A 20288-nucleotide genomic window follows, 5' to 3' on the forward strand; every position below is an offset into this window, starting at 1 on the left:
GTCCTTAACTACCATGAGATATATGCTATCACTCTCTGGGTCTGCATCAAAACACCTTCTAGACCCGATACGATGCGCTCGTGTAGACGATAAAAGTCTTATCACTGTTCAGAATAGTCAATAACGACGCTGTAGTCAACTTAGCCTTTAAAGTCTCAAAGGCTTCCTGGCATGTGCCAAACAAATGGTATACCCTTCTTCATAAGGCATGTAAACAGTGTCATAATCTTTAAGAATTCTTGAATGAACTTTCTGTAATAGCTGATCAAATCCAAGAAACTATAGGTCTTCGTAACAGTCTTCAGTGGCTCCCAATCCAGTACTGCCTCAACCTTAGCTGGATCCACTATAATGCCCTCCTTGCTGATAACATGGCCTAAAAAAATCTGACATCAGATAGCCAAAACTCACACTAGCTAAACTTGGCATACAATTGATGCTCCAGCAAAGTCTGCAATGCCAATCAGGTGTTGCTCGTGTTCTGCCTCCGATCTCGAATAGATGATGATCTCATTGATAAATACAAACACGAACTGGTCAAAGTATAGTCAGAAAACCAGATTCATCAAGTTTATGAATACAACAGGTGCATTGATCAGCCAAAATGGCATGACAAGAAACTCAAAAGACCCTTATCAAGTCAGAAAGGCGGTCTTGGTAATATCCATCTCCCAAACCTGTAACTAATAATAACCAGAATGAAGATCAATCTTTGAGAAATGTTACGCTCCCTATAGCTGGTTGAATAAGTCATCAATCATCGGTAGTGGATACCTGTTGCGAATAGTGACCTTATTCAACTCATGATAATAATACATAAACGCATACTACCGTCCATCTTCTTCACAAAAAGGACTGACGCTCCCCACGGAGAATGACTTTGGAGAATAAAGCCCAGAGATAACAACTCATCAAATTGATTATGTATCCCCCTCATCTCAGCAGGTGCCATAAGATAGGGTGCTCGGTGTTGTGCTTGGCTGCAACTCAATGCAAAGCTCAACCGCTCGCATAGTAGGTAACCCAGGTATATCCTGAAAGACGTCTGATAATCTGAGACAACTCTAGTTTCACCAAAATCAGCACTCTAATCCCTCAGCATCACCTCCTCAATGTATGTCAGAAATGACTTCGCAAATTGGTGGCCATGCGAGGTTGCTATGATCAACTCAGACCCATCGGACGCCCGTAAGCTGACTGTTTTAGCAAAATAGTCGATACTGACATGATAGGATGATAGCCAATCCATTTCTAGAATAATGTAAAAATTTGACATCTGCAAAATGATCAAATTGATGATAAACTAGGACTAATCTAGACTGATGACACATCTCTTACAAATACTCTCTAATAGGGATACCTCCCCTAAGAGTGTAGAGATGGATAACGATGCATTTAAGGGATATGCAACTAATAGAAGCCTATTCATAAAGGTGTGAGAAATAAAAGAATGGGAAGCTCCTGAATCAAATAAGATCCGAGCTAGAAAGGAATTCACTAAGAAAGTATCTTCCACTATAGCTCTACTCACACCATGATCACGTGGTACGACTGCATAAACCCTGCTGGTGGCTGGCGACTTCTAAACTACTGACGGTGGAATATATGTGACTGTCTGTCCTTTAGGAATCTCCTGGATAACGCGAATCTAGCCTAATGGCCCCTCAATCCTTGGAACGACATGTGATGCCTCAATCCTCTGTTGCTGGCCGTAATCACGGCCCTGCTGCTGGCCCTGGGCTCTGCCCTGCTGACCTCCTGCTGGTGCACTGTGACAATCCTTGGTCTAATGACCGATCTTGTTATAGTTGTAACAAGATGACGCGCAAGTCATTGGTGTTGCCTTTGGCGTGCCCTCTTCAATAGGATTGACGCGCCTTCAGTACTTAACTCCCTAATTGAGGAGGAGTTCAGATCTGCAGATCCGATCTTATTAGAAGCCGGAGGGGTGTTATAAGGTACAGCTATCGTAGCATCAGGTGTGTTGATCTTCCTATGCTTACGAGTCGAGGAGGATCTGGAGGAGGAGGATGATAGATACTCCTCATACTTCCGATGGTCGAACTCGCACTTAACCTTTTCTTCAATCCGGATCTAGATCTGAGGTTGTGACACGTCAGCCTTCACAGAAAGGCTGTCGGTTCTCACTATGGTCGCCAGTTTGTTCTTGTCAAAAGTTTGCTTTCTTCATTGTATAACTCATTATAACTTTGGTCGTTACAATAAGTTCAAAACATTGGTCTTTTTATAAGACTCTTTACACAATAAAAGAAATAAAAATTACAACTCTATCAAACAAACGCAGAGAGATCGTTTATTGGTCTTCTGCTTGTGCGGGATCTTTGCCTGTACCGGGATTTTAATATTCGTGGACCGCCTTAGATTTTGATCCGGTTGATGGGAAATTGAGTAGAGCTTCACCTTCACCGAGGGAGTATTTGATTTGAAGCATTAAGATCGAACAAGCAAAATCAGCACTCTTCTCGAGATTAAGACCAAGCCTAATCTCAAGGAACGGTAGGAGTAGGCTTCAGATCCTTCGAATAGTTCCTTCTTTATGCTAGTTGGCCGGGATCTCGTTAACCCTCGCTGAAATTCATGGCTCTTGGCTCTGGAGTTCGACAGCACCTTCTCGTCTTGATAATAAATCTCCCCCCGTGAAATGAGCACCAAGGCATGTATTTATAGGCTTTGGTTAAGGGTTTTCGGATAAGAATGGATGATTTGACCTTATCTTCGGTTAATAACGACCTAACCATGTTTATAGATGATATCAAATTAGTTGGGAACCCCTGGAATGGATAAAAACCGAGAAAACCGATCAAAACCATCGAAAACGCGTCCGGGGGTTGAAAACAGCGCGGGAGGCATGGCATGGTCTGACACGTGCCTGCACAGGTCGGTCAGATCCGACCCACGCGAGCGCGGGTTGGATTCGTCCGACCCGTACGAGCGCGGGTCGGATTTGCCTGACCCCCGCGAGCGCGGGTCAGATTTGTCCGATCCGCGTGGGCACGTGAAACTTGGCCTTTGCTGAATCCTTTTGTGTTTTTTGACTTTCAGGGACTTGTAGTTTTTGCCGTTTTGTTTACTCGCCCGTCGTGTTGACTTGTACGCTACGTGCGAGTTGACTGATGCGCGCGAGTTGATTGATGTGCTTGAGCTTATTGACGCGCGCGAGTTGACTTACGCGTGCGGGCTAATTGTTGAACGTGTTCGGACACTTGGAGCTGACGGAAGCGCGCGAGCTGATTGACGGGCGCTGTTGGTTGACGTGCGCGGGCTTACCGACGCGCACGAGCTGATTGACATGCGCATGTTGATTGACGCCTGTTGGTTGACGTGCGCGGGCTTACCGACGCGCACGAGCTGATTGACATGCGCATGTTGATTGACGCGCACGAGCTGATTGCCAGCGCGTGTTGACCGACGCGTGCGAACTGATTTACACGCGGGTGCCGACTGTTGAGCGCGCAGGCCACTTAGTTCACCGTTTTGCTTTATGTGCTTGTCGGTGTCAGATAATCCTCTTAGACTCGGATAACGACGTTCGTCGTCTTCTCTCCGTCTCGAGCTGTGTGCGGACACCTATAAGCATTTTTAGACGCCTACGGTATACACATTATTTATAATCCGGTGTTCCATGAGCATACTAAACACATTGAGGAGGACTGTCATATTGTCCGAAATGATTATTGTCCTCATCATATCTATCTTACAATAATATCAAAAGATCAACTTGGAGATATAGTCACTAAGACACAAACTACCACTCAACTGCTTTATTTTTTGTCCAAACTTTTGGTATTTGATTCACCTTAAGTTTTCTGGGTAGGTGTTGTTTTTTTTTTTTTTTTGGGGGGGGGGGGGGCGTAAAATAGTTTATATTTATGTATGTACAAGCCCAATATTGGCCCACTCTGACCCATGTCTTCTCGATGATTATGAACCCTATTATAGCTGAAAGCCATGTGTTGTCTATATATTTGTATCATATTCTCAGTTCAGTACAATAACACATATTATTTTTCTCCTGATTATCAATACTTATTAGTGTCTTTTATTCTGTGCAGTTGAAACCTACCTTCAATCCAAGTTACATCCATAATGAAGAATCTTCAAATGTAATTCCTCAAGATTGGCATATCAATGGAAAATGTCCAAAAGGGACAATTCCTATCCGAAGAATTCAAGAGACTCATATCCTCAGATCCTCTTCACTTGCAAGTTTCGGGAAAAAATATCCACCAAACTTTCATGATCTAAATGTTCCTCCATCAGCTGGCGGAGAACATGAGGTATAATTAAAAGACAAGCAACACTGATTTTAAAAACTTATTTAGTGTTCCTTAGATACTAGTCCCTCAATTTTTTGAAGTTTCTCATAAGTCCCTCAGATCCTATGGGTCTTGTAATTTGATCCCTCAATGACCAGAACACCCCTTAGATTACGTTATCCTTAAAACCCCTTCATGTTAAAAAAACATTAGCTGAGGGGGGTTTTGGTTATTAAGGGACTTAATTACAAGATTCTTTAGAATTTGAGGGATAAATCAGCAATTTCAAAGATTTGAAGAACTAATATGGAATTCTTAGAGATTTGAGAGACTAGATTCTAGATAAGGGCGAATTTCAGAAAACAGCTCTTAGTTTCCCAAAATACCCGATTTAACTTTCAAAATGTCACAAATGCTCCTTAATTGTTGGGGTTTTCAGTAGATCCTCTTTAACTTTCAACATTTTTCAAAAATTATCCTAACACGTTAACCATAATTTTCACATGGGTGGATGAAATGCATAGAGGGATATGCTTTCTAGTGAAAATAGTTGTTCGCGCTTGTAGGGATTTTTTAAATAACATTAAATGTTGAAGTGAGTTTTCCGAGAACCCCAAAACTTAATGGAGCGTTCTGTGATATTTTAAAAGTTAGGGATGGTCATCGGAGAAGCCCCCAAGCTTAAGGGGGGTTTTTTGTGAAATTTACACCCATTCTGTTTAGTAGATTTTTCTAACAGTTTTATAAGTCTGTTTTCATAAATTGGACTGATTTTTCTTGTAGCATTCTTTAGCTATTCTACGTGGAGGTCCATTCTATGGAACTAGATGTGACATAAACGCATGGAATCCTAGAGTTGAACCTGGTGATTTTAGCCTTGCTCAGATTTGGGTCACATCAGATAATTATAATCGAAATACTGTCGAAGCAGGATTGATGGTAATATCATTATTATTATTTTCTTTCAACTTAACCAGTAATTTAAAGTGAAATAAACTTAAGCAGATCGGGAACTCTATGCACTAATCTTTTTATCCATTCAATTTTATTTTATTAATGTGTGATACTCATAAAAACTATGTTGATGTGTATCACGTATCATGGATGACAGAGAAAAATCAAAAGATCAAAAAGTTGATGTGTAGATCCCTTAGCCCACTTAACTCTGTTGTACTTTTTTTCCCAACTTAAATATAAAAGCTACGTATCTTAGTCAGTTGTTGAAGGGTGCTTTTTTAATTATTAGATATTAGCTAAATTAGTTTTAAACATAACACAATATCTAAAAAATTGTGGAAGAAGAAATAATAAATTCTACTTTACAGAATTTCTTAAGATAAAATATACAAAGACCTTCGATGTGTTATTTTCATGTTATTTTAGACTTATCTTTTCCTATATCTCAAACGCAATTGTATCTTTCTTTCCATGGTTTATTCAACTCATAACTAAAATTATGGTGTGATATTATTTCAGGTCAATCCCCAACTTTATGGAGACAATGCCACTCGGCTCTTCACATATTGGACGGTTAGTTTCATAAATCTTTCATATGTGCATAACTTTTTCCTTTCTTTTCTTTCTTTCTCTTCCCTTTTTTTCTTTCATATGTGCTAAGCTTTTTTTTCTTTTGGTTTCCTTCCTTTGTTGTTGTTGTTGTTGTGGATTATAACTGCATTCAAGGTAATTAAACAAACTTTCTATATATTGGGTTTATTGGACATATACAACTTAGTAGGTTTTTTTGGTAAATGAAGAAAACTTTGAGTTTATAAGCAAAAACCTCTAGAAATCAACAGTAAATCCCCACTGAACTTTGTGTTGGGATTGTGTCTTTGACTCTTTGTAGAATTTCATAAAAATTAGACAGGGTTAGAGATTTATCATGATTAGGAGATTGGGTCTCATTATGATTAGAAATTTAAATCATATTTTAGTTAGGAAGTTAGGGTTAAGATAGGATTTTGATTTTCCTATATATATTCTTCAATTGTTGAAGGAAAAACCAGGAGAGAGAGAGAGAGAGAGAGAGAGAGAGAGAGAGAGAGAGAGAGAGAGAGAGAGAGAGAGAGAGAGAGAGTCAATATTTTAGTAATTTAGGGTTAGTAGAAGGCAAATCCTGATTCAAGAATATTATGTGAGAGGCAAGAGTTGCATAGTTTCTGTCCGTATAAAAGATTACAACATTGAGAGAGGATTTCATAGTCCTTGTTTGTTTAAAATATTGTAAGGAGTGGATTCTGTAGAGAATTTGAGCGTTGATTATGTATGTAAGGTTAAGAGATTGAGAGACGAGAGTTGATTGGTTCATTGTAGTTCTCCTGTTACATAGTAGATTTCTCGTATTATTATCTTGTGAATGTAGGTCAAAGTTGGTCGATAGAACCACGTAAATCACGGTATATTTCTTCTTGATTGTAGTTCAGGATGGTTTGTGACAAAGTGATTAGGTGTTTGGGTTTTAATTAGGAGTTTGGTGTTTTGATTCATATCTAACGGTCAAAATTGATGTCAATAAATGGGTGAATAGGAGTCAGATTTTAGTGATCCAAGAGTTGATTATGAGGTTTTTGAGTGCTCTTAACACTATGGGAGGGGTTGCTTTTTTAGATTTTGTTTGAATTAGTCAAAAGATAGAGGAAAGTTTTGATGATGATGACAAGATAGATCTGATAGCAAATACGATGAACGAGCATGTGATGAATGAGACTGGTGTAAAGACATATTAGGTGGAGTTCGCAAGCAGGCACGACCAAGTGACACACATGGAGATGGAGATTGTGGCATTGGATTTGAAGATGATGAGTGCTAATGTTTAGTCTAAGCCAATCGATGGAGAAGATGAATACATCCAGCTCGTCGTATGGAGCATGAAAGGTGTAGCGATATAGTTTGAGATGAGCGACAGGTGGATCACAAGGATAGTAAGTGGAGAGAGACTATTTTCAGGCTCAAGTTGGGAGGAGAAGAATGGTTGATTTGCTTCTAATGTTAGACGTGGCTGTGGATTGTCTAAAAATTACTGCAGACAATTGATTCTCATCAAACACCGATGATGGAAGTTACAATTTGATAGCTTCCAGAATGCTACAATTTGAAGACTTTCACGTAGATCGATGAATGTTACAATCTGATGACCTTCAACAGCCTTCACAATAAACATCAGGAGTTACAATCTGATGAGTCTCATATTGTCAAGGAGCCAAGACGAAGGTTATAAGATGACGATCTCTTCAAATCAAAACACAGATATCTCTCAAACTGTAAGGAATTTAGCGAAACTGACAGAGTCAAACTGAACCCTTTGGGCGGGTTTTGCCAGCTCTGTCTCATCGAGATAGTCGATTTTTATATATAATTCGTCCAATTCTGACTTACGGTCTAAAAATTATGACCTGTTCTTTACAGCAAGTTATGTTCTGACGTCCGTCTGCAAGACTGGACTTCGCCTGAATATTGAACTTAGTCTGAAGCTCGCTAAGCTCACCTGGGGCTCATGCCCGCGTTCCAAAGTCAAAACACAAAGGTCATTCGCAGCGTTCAAGTTCAAAACGCAGGGTTCATCCCCAGCGTTCAAGTTCAAAATGCAGGGTTCATCGCCAGCATTCCAGTTGAAAACACAGAGTTCGTGGACTCAAAACATAGAGTTCATTTCTGCATCCCAACTCTGTATTTTAGACTTATAATGCTATGCGAACATGGCGTTTTCAGCCTAAAATAGGCCCAACTCTGCGTTTTAAGTCTAAAACGCAGAGTTTGGGCCCAGAACGCTATTTTCAGCGTTTGACTCGTTCAAAGAACAAACTGAACGATTTCAAAACTATTTTCCCCACGATCTGGGGAGAGATTTAAGGGGTTGTTACACCCCCATTATTGAGCGGATTAAGGGGCCGGTTACACCCAAAATCCCCCTAAAATATCAGAAACTCGATTGAGTCCAAGGGCAGGGATCTGGAATTTGGAGATCAAAAACTCTTCCCGAAAGCTTCGCGGGGATGACTCTTTACTAGTTTATGAGGACGGAGGACCTCCCGTAGGGGGTTTACTACACAAGGCCCATGCAGAGGAAAAGCTTTATCCCAGCATGCAGGACACATCGATAATTAGAAATTCACGAATTAGAGATGCTGTAATATACTCTTTCCTGTATTTTAGACTTATAATGCTATGCGAACATGGCGTTTTCAGCCTAAAATAGGCCCAACTCTGCGTTTTAAGTCTAAAACGCAGAGTTTGGGCCCAGAACGCTATTTTCAGCGTTTGACTCGTTCAAAGAACAAACTGAACGATTTCAAAACTATTTTCCCCACGATCTGGGGAGAGATTTAAGGGGTTGTTACACCCCCATTATTGAGCGGATTAAGGGGCCGGTTACACCCAAAATCCCCCTAAAATATCAGAAACTCGATTGAGTCCAAGGGCAGGGATCTGGAATTTGGAGATCAAAAACTCTTCCCGAAAGCTTCGCGGGGATGACTCTTTACTAGTTTATGAGGACGGAGGACCTCCCGTAGGGGGTTTACTACACAAGGCCCATGCAGAGGAAAAGCTTTATCCCAGCATGCAGGACACATCGATAATTAGAAATTCACGAATTAGAGATGCTGTAATATCCTCTTTCCCATAACTTCTCATACCAGACCAACCCACTGAAATGCAAATAGGGATAAAAATGTGGCTAATAGCACAAAAGAGAGATCGTCATTCATCCTTTGGAGTAGTCTTTGGCGCTTTCATCCTTGACTTATTAACCAATTTTTGGTTCAAATCAACTCTATTATAGAGTTTAAACTCGCTCTGAGTTCTTAAACTCGTTAAGAGTTTTTTTCAAACTTGCCATACAAGTTATCCTCGATATCAATCAAGAGGAATCAACCATGTTCCAGTGAAACAAGATGTTCGGATCATCAACAAGAAGCAAACTCGACGCAAGCATTCGAAGGAGGCATCTCATCGCCACAGTGAAGAACCCGGTTTTAAACAAATGGGAGGGTCTCTGTCGATCCTCTTCTCTTTTGTAATTTGGGATTCCGATTAAGAATATTGTAATTTCTTTTTCTAAGCTAGTTAGAGAGAGATTGCATTGAAAGAATTGTAACTCATTCTTTTTCTAAGCCAGTTAGAGAGAATAAAATAAATTTGATTCTCTAAATTTTCTTCTTCTAATTTTCCCACAAACAAAAGATGGCGACTCTACTAGGGACTAGCTTTTTCACCATCAAAGAAGTGGTGGCGTAATCTGACATCAAGCTCGTTGGAATAACGGTCGAAACTTTGATGGTGAAGCCAAGTATGAGGAATTGCTCTCCTCCAGATCCATTATCCCTAAGGCTATGCGCAAGATCCACAAAGTCTCTAAGGAGACCAAATCTCCAATTGTTGCTGTATTACCAAAGGAGGATTTCCCCTTTGGCCTAGATGGCTTCAACATCCCCTCCTCTAAAGGAGTGAGGTCGGCTTCTGCCAAACTCGTCCAACGAATAGAAAATTCTACACCCGCGCCAAAGCGACAGGTATCAGGCCACAAAAGGCCCATTGCAGCGACCAACTCCATCAGCATAGCTGATGCCACTGCAAAAGCCTTGAAGCAGACCGAGAAGAATGATGCTCGACGAAGGAGGAGATCCTGACAATGAGCACAACTCTAAGAAGCCCGATCCTCCAATCAACACGAGCTTCGTGTTTGTGAGTCGAAACGCAACCCTGTGCTCGGCGTTTCTACTACGAAACGTGGGCCTCATGTTCATGAGCCCAAACGTGAGCTCCGTGAAAGCCAAGTTAAACGCAGCTTTTAGGAGCGCATTACTTCACCAAAACGCAGCTCTCAGGAGCGTGTTACTCAACAAAAACACAGCTCTCAGGAGCGTGTTACCCAAATAAAACGCAACCCTCAGGAGTGCGTTCCAGAACCAAAACGTAGATTTTAGGACTACGTTTCATCACCAAAATTTAGATCTGAGGACTGCGTTTCACCAGAAAAATGTAGATTTTAGGACTATGTTTCATCAACAAAACGCAGACTTTGGTCTTGCGTTATTCAAGCTAAACACAACCCTTGTGTTCTTTCTTTGAAATGCGATGTGATTCGTCGTGTTCAAAAAGATCAACATGGATTTAAAATTAATGTTTTCCAAGAAGTTGTCTCATCCACTGATGGACAGGGGGTTCCATCACTAACCTCACGTCCTATGAGAGGTTCATCCCAAGTCTCTGACTTATGGGAATTTCTATCGAGAGAAAGACCGATACGACAAGTCCCTCATTCATGTCAATGCAAACGAATGATTTCTACGGTCCTCTCAGGCTGCCATTGCTATTCACATACAGCCAAGCCATCGGTGTTCAACCGACCAATGAACGTCGCTTTGCCCAACAACCGATGATGTTCCTACAAGAAGGCGACTTCAGGGGAAGAATACTTTGGAGTCACTTCTAACATGGTGAGGAGAGGGAGATCATTAGTCTCTAGCTCCGATGAGTCAGAGAAGGATTAGTCTCTTGTCTTGAATAGGTCTGATGGAATCTATCGACACACTCGGACTCGAACGAGAGCCATTCCCCTAGTCAATTACCAAAGATTAGCTAGAGGGACAAATTCTAATGATGAGCATTCAGCCATCGCGAAGTCTCAATCCTTAAGTTCTTTCATTGAACATGAGACTTCTTCTTACATGGCATGAAATCCTGAAGATTTCACAAAAGGACTTGATTAGCAGCAAGCCAGGCTTGAATCACAGCAGGAGGCCATTAATGAACTCCGCAACATGGTGGCCCATCAGTAGGAGACCATTAATGAAATCCGAAACATGATAGCTACGCTTGTCGCAGAAAAGGCCAAACCTCAAAAGACAGATTCACACCAAGGCAAGAATCTCCCCGAAGAAGGAGAGTGTCTTCGTCCCGACCTCACAGAAGCAAAGGGATGGGAAAAGTGATTGATAATGCTGCTTCTAACCAAGAAGCCCATAACCTAGAATCTTCCTCTGAAGAAGGGAGAGAGACTGAGAATGAGCAAAATCCTCATTCTGCTAAAATGGAAGAACTGGAAGCCCACCTCAATGCCATTGCTAACCGAAGCGAGCTCCAAGATGGGGGAGTTATCATGCCCTATCCTGCCGAATAGGATGTGGTCTCTTATCCTCCAAAGTTCGAAATCCAAACCTTACAAGTCTTTGACGGCACGGGATCACCGAATCAACATATCTATCATTTCAAGTCACAGACTAGAAATGTAATATCAAACGACGGTATACTAACTCGTTTGTTCATTGGCACCCTAAAGGGAGTTATCTTTAAATGGTTCATGAAACTGCCTGCGGGATGTATCCAAAAGTGGACGGATCTAGAGAGACTCTTCCTGTTAAGATTCTTTGAAGACGATATAGAAGTCTCCATCCATACCCTTCTTGCCACTAAGCAGAAGGAGGGAGAGTCCATGAAAGCCTTCATCGAGAGGTTCCGAAGTAGGGCTCTTTAATGTCCGACGGGTATGACACAGTCTACACTGGTGCAAACTTATCGACACAACCTATAGACAAACCTTCTAGCCCAATTGAGGGTTAAAGAGTGTCATTCATAGAGACAGCTAATCTCTCAAGGTGAACAGGCTCAAGAAAATGTTGCTAGGGTCAAAGCTGAAGAACAAAGTACATAGAACCAACCTGCGCAATTAGACCAAGCACAATCTCCCCAGCCAAAAGGAGAAGATACTACAGTCATTGAAGTCGATCCTCTTCAATAGGATGGCGGGTCCACAAAACTATCACGTTAATAGTTACCTCTGGTAGCCAAACTCTTCAGATAGCAGCCTGCCGTGTGACATGAATCTATTTCATAGTCGTTATACTCTAATGTCACTGAACAACTTGACAGATAGTAGCCCACTAGGCGATGCGTATTGTCTACCCATTTCTTTCCCCCTACACTTGTTCAAGACTGGGGGTTGGTTTATTTGTAATATTTTTTTGAGTTTTCATGTTTAATAAAACACCTCTGTCAACCACAAAAATCTTCTCCAATCAGCTTATCATTCTTATCCAATAAGATGATTAAATTATGAAACACAGTTAGATTCACGTTACACTTCTGACGATCATCATCCCCATCGAGTTTTTCTGATAAAATCAACTTATCGACTCTCTTCAATCGAACGATAGGTTCACAACCCTATAACGTTAACAAAACACCTCTGACAATCAATTTATCAATCCTCATCAATAGGATGATAAGTCCACAAATTTGCTTAAATTGCAACTCATTTATTAACTCTCCCCAGCAGAGTAATACATAACCAATTTATCAACTCCCTTCAGCAGAGTGATAAATTTTTAAAATCATGTTCAAATCACAAGTATCCAAATTCATCGCCTTCGATGATAAATCCCTTTAGCAATTCTTCCCAGCGAGACGCTAAGTTCAAGTCACATGAACATTTTCCTATCATGTTAATATTACACCTCTGACAAAATTAACTTATCGACTCTCGTAAATAGAGTGATAGGTCCTCAAAGTTGCTACAATCGTAAGATTTTCCTGTCGTGTTAATATCACACCTCTGACAAAATTAACTTATCAACTCTCATCAACAGAGTGATAGGTCCTCAAAGTTGCTCCAATCGTGATATTTTCCTGTCATGTTAATATCACACATCTGATAATCAAATTATTGACTCTCTGTAATAGAGTGATAGGTCCACAAACCCGTCAAGTTAACATCACACATCTGACGATCAAATCAAAATTACTTATCAATCATCTTTAATAGGATAATAAGTCCACAAATACTGTTAGGTTAACATCACACCCCTAACAGCCAAATCCCACAATGAACTTGTTAGTTCTCTTTTAATAAAAATAGCAAGTTTTTATTATAAATTCCCTAGCGGATTAAAGATTTTTTAGAATTATCCTAGTGATAATGAAGAAAATTTCTGAATTCTACTCTAAGTGAAAATTCGTGCTAAGTTAATATTACACCTCTGGCACTCCCAACTTTCTTTTAGTGTTTCAAATGAACACTGGAAGAAACAACGACAAAGTCTACGTATTCAACAATGCCTTTCATGCATAACACGAGTTGCCGGTTAGTCTTTTATCGCGAAAAAGAGACCATAATCATTCTGGGGGACTTTATCTCGATCCCTAATTAGAGATAAGTCTATGCCTAACACGCATTGTCGGTTAATCTTTTACTGTGAAAAAGACACCAGAATCATTTTGGAAAACTTTATCTTGAATCCTGAGTAGAGATAAGTCTACGCCTAACACGCGTTGTCGGTTAGTCTTTTCCCCTAAAAGGACAAAAGTCTACGTATTTGACATCATGGCAGGTCGTTATCAATAACACCAGAATCCATGTATCACACGCATGTGGGACTTTATCTCGATCCCTAATTAGAGATAAGTCTACGTCTAATACGCATTTTGCCGGTTAGTCTTCACCATGAAAAAGACATCAGAATTCATTCTAGTGAATTTTATCTTTACTCCTAAATAGAGATAAGTCTACGTTTAAAACGCGTTGTCAGTTATCTTTCACCGTAAAAAAGACACCATAATTCATTCTGGGGGACTTTATATTGATTCCTAAATAGAGGTAAGTCTGCATCTGACACATGCTGCCGGGTAGCCTATTCCCGTAACAATGGTGAAGCCTACGTATTCAATATTATAGCATTAAGTCTAAGAAAGTTCATTCTTTTAGCACAACGTTACATGTGGAACGAACTTAGACAATCCACATGCTAGCCCAACTTAAACGGTAGCCGGTAAAGGCTTATCAAATCCGTTAATGGCTGAGAGTTTGCCAAAAATCCTATCAGATGAGTCAAAGACAAGTCTAAAAGACTTAGTCAAAATGCATGAAGGCCACCTCCGTGTCTCAAGACAAAACGCCGAGGTCAGACCCGCGTTGCAAAAAACACAACGCCGAGGTCAAATCCTGCGTTCCAAATACAAAACGCCAAGGTCAGATATTGTGTTCTAAATTCAAAACGCAAGAGTAAGATCCGCATCTCAAGTTCAAAATGCAGAGGTCAATCCCTGTGTCCCAGAAGCAGAATTATGACAAACGCCGTCATACGGGTCCTGTTCAGCAAATTTCTGCAACCAAGTTCACGATGACGTCGAAACGGGCATAGTGAACAATCATTCAACAGCTCCAATATCAGAGTTGAGATCCAAAGTATTCCGAAAATTTATTTCAGTCAACCGCGAACTTTCAAAAACTTTGGAGGGGGTTCTGTAAGCTGTCTAAAAATTACCGTAGATAGTTGATTCCCATCAAACACCAATGATGAAAGTTACAATTTGACAGCTTCCAGAAGATTATAATTTGAAGACTTTCACGTAGATCGATAAAGGTTATAATCTGACGACCTTCACGATAACCGATAAAAGATCTAATTCAACAGCCATCACAATCAACATTAGGAGTTACAATATGATGAGTCTCATATTGTCAAGAAGCCAAGATGAATGTTACAAGATAACGATCTTTGCAGCTCTAGCAAAAGAGACTACAAATTGACGGTCTCTTCAAATCAAAACGCAGATATCTCTCAAACCGTATGGAATTTGGTGAAACTGACAGAGGCAAACCTAACCCTTTGGGTAGGTTTGATCAACTCTGTCTCATCGAGATAGTCAAAATTTATATATAATTTGTCCAATTCTGACTTACGGTTTGAAAGTTATGACATGTTCTTTGCAGCAAGTTATGTTCAAAAGTCCGTCTGCAAGACTGGACTTCACCTAAACATTGGACTTATCCTAAAGCTCGTCAAGCTCGCCTGGGGCTCATGCCCACGTTCCAGAGTCAAAAGCATAGGTCATCCCCAGCGTTCAAGTTCAAAACGCAGGGTTCATCCCCAGCGTGCAAGTTCAAAACATAGAGTTCGTGGACTCAAAACGTAGAGTTCATGTTTGCATCCTAACTCTATATTTCAGACTTACAACGCTGTGCGAACATGGCATTTTTAGCCTAGATAGGCCCAACTCTACGTTTTAAGTCTAAAACGCAGAGTTTAGGCCTAAAACGCTATTTTCAGCATTTGACTCGTTCAAAGCACGAACTGAACGATTTCAAAACCGTTTTCCCCATGATCTGGGGAGCGATTTAAGGGGTTGTTACACCCCATTAAGGAGTGGATTAAGGAAGCGGTTACACCTAAAATCCCCCTGTAAATATTAGAAACTCGATTGAGTTCAAGGGTAAGGATCTGGAATTTGGAGATCAAAAACTGCATAAAAGGGAGATTGGTATTCATCCTTTGGAGCTTTGATCCTTATCTTATTAACTGTTTTTCGGTTCAAATTAACTCTATTACAGAGTTTAAACTCGCTCTGAGTTCTTAAACTTGTTAAGAATTATTTTCAAACTTGCCAAGCAAGTTATCCTCGATATCAATCAAGGGGAATCGACCATGTTCTAGTAAAACAAGACATTTAGATCATCAATGCGAAGCAAACTCGACGTGAGCATTCGAGGGATGCATCTCATCCCCACCGTGAAGAACCCGATTTTAAACAAAGGGGAGGGTCTCCATCGATCCTCTTCTCTTTTGTAATTCGGGATTCCGATTAAGAAGATTGTAATTTCTTTTTTCTATGCCAGTTAGAGAGAGATTGCATTGAGATAATTGTAACTCATTCTTTTTCTAAGACCGTTAGAGAGGATAAAACAAATTCAATTTTCCAAATTTTTTCTTCTAATTTTCACACAAACAGTGGCGGATCTCCTGGTGTGCACAAGAGAGGTGGAAGCGCCACAAGGATAGTGACATAATGAGGTTCACGGGGCATCTAGTTGGAGTGTAGGTGTTTTGATTAAGAGTGTAGGTGCTTCAATTTGAAGTGCAAAAGAATAGAAGATGCTAGCGGGAGAGGCAAAGTCCCAAGACAGCGATGATATATCTTCAAGGGAGGTTGGGGATCAAATCCAAGGTGGAGATTGTTGGGATTATGCCTTTGACTCTTTGTATAACTTCATGAGAATTAGATAGGCTTAGAGATCTATCATGATTAGGAGATTGAGTCTCATCATGATTAGGAGTTTGAATCCTATTCTAGTTAGGAAGTTAGGCTAAAAATAGAGTTTTGATTTCCCTATATATATTATTCTATTATTGGAGGAAAAACCAAGGGGGGGGGGAGTCAATATTTTTATAATTTAGGGTTAGTAGAGAGCGTAGCATAATTCAAGAATATTATGTGAGAGGTGAGGGTTTCGTAGTTTTGTTTGTGTAAAAGATTACAACATTAGAAGATGGTTTCGCAGTCTTTGTCCATTCAAAAAATTACAAGGATGGATCTTGTTATACCCCAACCCTCCTCCTGACTCTCTTGACTTAGAGTTCACTTTTGAAGAAATCAATAAAGAAGTTTTGACCTTCGATCATCCAGACAAATCCCCAGGTCCAGATAGACTGCCAATGATGTTTTTTCATAATTTTTGGTCTACTATCCAACAAGATGTTATTTCCTTCATCCAGACTCTCTACTCAAATGCACAACTTCTTCATAATATTAATTATTCTTATATTTGCCTTATTCCTAAGAAGGATGGTGCAAACACTCCTAAGGATTTTAGACCAATCAGCCTCATTAACAACTCAGTCAAGATCTTTTCAAATGTCCTGGCTAACACACTTAAACCTCTTCTTCCATCTTTCACTGACTCATCCCAATCAGCTTTCCAAAGTGGTAAGTCTGCTTTGGATTCTATTCTCTTAGCCCATGAAATGGTCAACCACTTTTCCTCTGGTAAAAAAGAGTTGTGTGCTATTAAAGTGGACTAATTCAAAGCTTTTGACCGTGTTAACTGGAATTTTCTTCATAAGCTTCTAGAAGTAAGAGGTTTCAGTCCTATTTGGTGTCACTGGATTCACCAAGTTCTTTCCTCCTGTAAATTAGCTGTGCTTGTAAATGGCTCTCCCACAAATTTCTTCTCATGCCTCAGAGGTCTCAAGCAGGGAGACCACTTGTATCCTATCCTTTTCCTTCTTTTGTAGATGTCCTATGTCAAATGATTAAATCCAGTGTATCAGCAGGAGATCTTCAGTAGCTCAATCTCAAGGGTGAACTCAATTCTCTAAGAACTCTTCAATTTGTTGATGATACTCTCATCTTTTGTAAAGCAACCACACAAGATGTAGCGGTCCTCAAAACCATCCTTAATATATTTGCAAATGTCTCTAGTCTCCATGACAACTACTCAAAACCAAATCTCTTCTATCTAGGCAAAATTCCCCATAAGGTTCTCAGATTGCTAAGGTGTTAAACTGTCCACTTGGAGCTCTCCCTTTCTCTTATCTAGGCTTTCCTCTTAAGAAAGGTTCTCTCTCAAAACTAGAATGGCAACATTTACTTGACTGCTTTTTCAAAAAACTGGCAGGTTGGAAAAACAAATCTTTATCTATTGGAGGAAGGCTCACTCTCATCAACTCTATTCTTTCTTCCATCCCACTATACTCTGTCTTTTTTCAAACATCCTAGCTGGGTTATCAAAGCCATTGATAAGATTAGGAGAAACTTCTTCTTGGGAGGAAATCTCCAGCCCTCCAGTGCAAAAAATTTGGTTAAGTAGGATGTTGTACGTACGGACAAGCGTGCTAGTGGGTTGGGTATCCTAAATATGCACACCTTTAATCAAGCTCTCCTTTCTAAATGGATTTGGAAAATTCTGGATAGAGAAAGTTACATCAACAAAGTCATCTTCTCCATTTATTCTCCAAACAATTCCAACCATATTTCCAACTCCCCTAAGAGCTATGCATCTTAGTTCATCCAAGATTTACATTCCTTTCACCCAACTTTCCACAGCTTAGTAAGATGGTATCTTGGTATTGGCAAGACTGTAAATTTTGGTATGATAAATGAATTAGAGAAAACTCCTTATGCAGCTTATTTCCACTGGCCTATAGATTAGCTTTTTCTCCCTCCAGTGTTGTTTCCTCCCAGGGATCATGGTGTCACAACCACTGGAGATGGAATCCTATTCTCAGAAGAGGCATCACAGTAGAGGATAAAAAATACATTAACAACCTCCCTTCATACGTTGATCAAGTCAAGCTCTATCCTAATAAGTAGGATTCTGTTCGGTGGCCACATAACTCTTCAAATTCATACTCTGTGAAATCCTTTTACTCATTTGTCATCGAACTGTCTCTCCCCTTCATAGTTTCATATGGAAATCCTCCATCCCACTCAAGGTTAAAATCTTCCTTTGGATTCTTAGTAAGAAGAAACTCCAAACAATTGATAACCTTCTTAAGAAAGGGTGGATTGGTGACGACTCCTGTCAGTTATGTAATCAGGAAAGGAAAACTCCTGATCATTTGTTCACTTCATGCTCATTATCAACTGCTGCATGGTCCACCCTCTTCCCTTCCTCAAATGTCAGTCAATGGCCTAAGGAGGTGATTATCATGATTACGGAAAAGGATAAGTTCCTGGACAACCTTAATCACAGAGTGATATGGAGCGTGTTATTCCCTTGTTTTTGCTGGTGCATCTAGAGCAGCCGAAACAACCTCATTTTCAACAAGATTCTTGTTACTCCCCAAATAATTGCCTGCAATACAGATCATTTTACATTATTCTGGAAAAATGCCTCAAGTAGCAGAAGAGGAAGGAGATATCATAGTGCTGTAGTAGACATGGGACTGCAGGGATTGGCTAAAGTAAATGAGGAAGATGTTATAAGGAAAAATTTTGGCCAAGGGGAATAACTATAGGCAGTATGTTCTCCTGTTCTCCCTATCACTTTCGGCTCTTTTTCTCTTCCTATGCGTGTACTTTTGTGGTGGCTAACTGAAGTAAATGTTTGTTAGTGATGTAGTAGGTTCTCTGGAAGGAAAGGAAAAACTGTAGATGTAGTCTGGAGGGTGACGACCAGAGTCCACTCCCCTCCGACTTCATCTATTTTGGTTCCTTCCTTTTCCATGTTATTTTTGGCTTTCTTAGCTCTTTAATTTCCTAATTTGCTATAATATATAAATATATTTGAACAAGGTATCTCACCCTATTTTTTGTTTCAAAAAAATTACAAGGAGTGTGTTTTAAAAAGAATATGAGAGTTAATTATATATGTAAGTTTCAGAGATTAAGAGACGAGAGTTGAGTGGGTCTTCTTGTAGTTCTCCCTGATACATAAGGGATTTATCGTATTGTTGCCCCCATGGATTTAGGTCAAATTTGGTCGATCGAACCACATAAATCTTCGCGTTCTTCTTATTGATTGTGATTGTTTTATAACTTGTTGATTGTGGGTTAAATTTTAAGTTGCGGAGATTGTAATACATGGGGAGACTAAAATTCCCCAACACTTTGGGAAGGTCAGTACATAATATCTCAGAGATTTATAAAGTAAGAGAATTTTGTGAACAAAACTCAAGAATCAAGAGATTTAATGTAATTTAGTATAAACAAAGGTTTTCTCAGTTTTATAATGTGACGCCCTCGGGTTCACACAAGACTGCAGTCCAAGATAAAACCAGAGATGTCAAACATGTCATGCACCCATACTGTACAATAACATATTTTACCAATCACAATTATATCCTCTAGTGGAATCAAATAAAAGTACAAGTACAAAACAGACAAAATAAAGGAAATATATGTATTAGACATGATGTAGAAGGAAATATCTCATAAATAAAAATCATGTCTCAAGTGAAATACATCAGATTTCTGAAAATAATGAAAATATCTCAACATGAATCAACTGAAAATTACACTAAGGCACACTGCCTTTACAATATAAAAACGAAACTCTATGTCTGAATGAAAATACAAAACTGCAGTGGAACCTCTAATGGTAAAATCTGTGACAACGACTATGCTAGAACTCCGTCATCCTACGGCTCTCCGAAACTCTGAGCTGCTAGAAAAGAAATTTGAAACAAAAATAACAACAACAAGAGCGTCAAAAGCGCTATAGCAAGATCACCTCCATCCACCCCCAGGGGAAGGGCTTCTAGATAAAGTGGATGCTCTATCTATTAAGCATAG

The 20288-nt window shown here is 39.9% G+C and overlaps 1 protein-coding gene across 1 annotated transcript in view; it reads left to right on the top strand.

Annotated features, from left to right (window-relative positions):
- The window catches only part of LOC109826850, a 34698-nt gene continuing 16066 nt past the window's right edge, over window positions 1657-20288 (top strand). Inside the window, exons 1-4 of the mRNA XM_020393869.1 lie at window positions 1657-1764; window positions 4074-4298; window positions 5061-5216; window positions 5754-5807. Of these exons, the coding sequence (XP_020249458.1) occupies window positions 1657-1764; window positions 4074-4298; window positions 5061-5216; window positions 5754-5807 (543 nt within the window). The remainder of the gene's footprint in view (window positions 1765-4073; window positions 4299-5060; window positions 5217-5753; window positions 5808-20288) is intronic.

The sequence above is a fragment of the Asparagus officinalis genome, chromosome 10 (assembly GCF_001876935.1).
Source record: "Asparagus officinalis chromosome 10, Aspof.V1, whole genome shotgun sequence".
NCBI classification, from domain to species: domain Eukaryota; kingdom Viridiplantae; phylum Streptophyta; class Magnoliopsida; order Asparagales; family Asparagaceae; genus Asparagus; species Asparagus officinalis.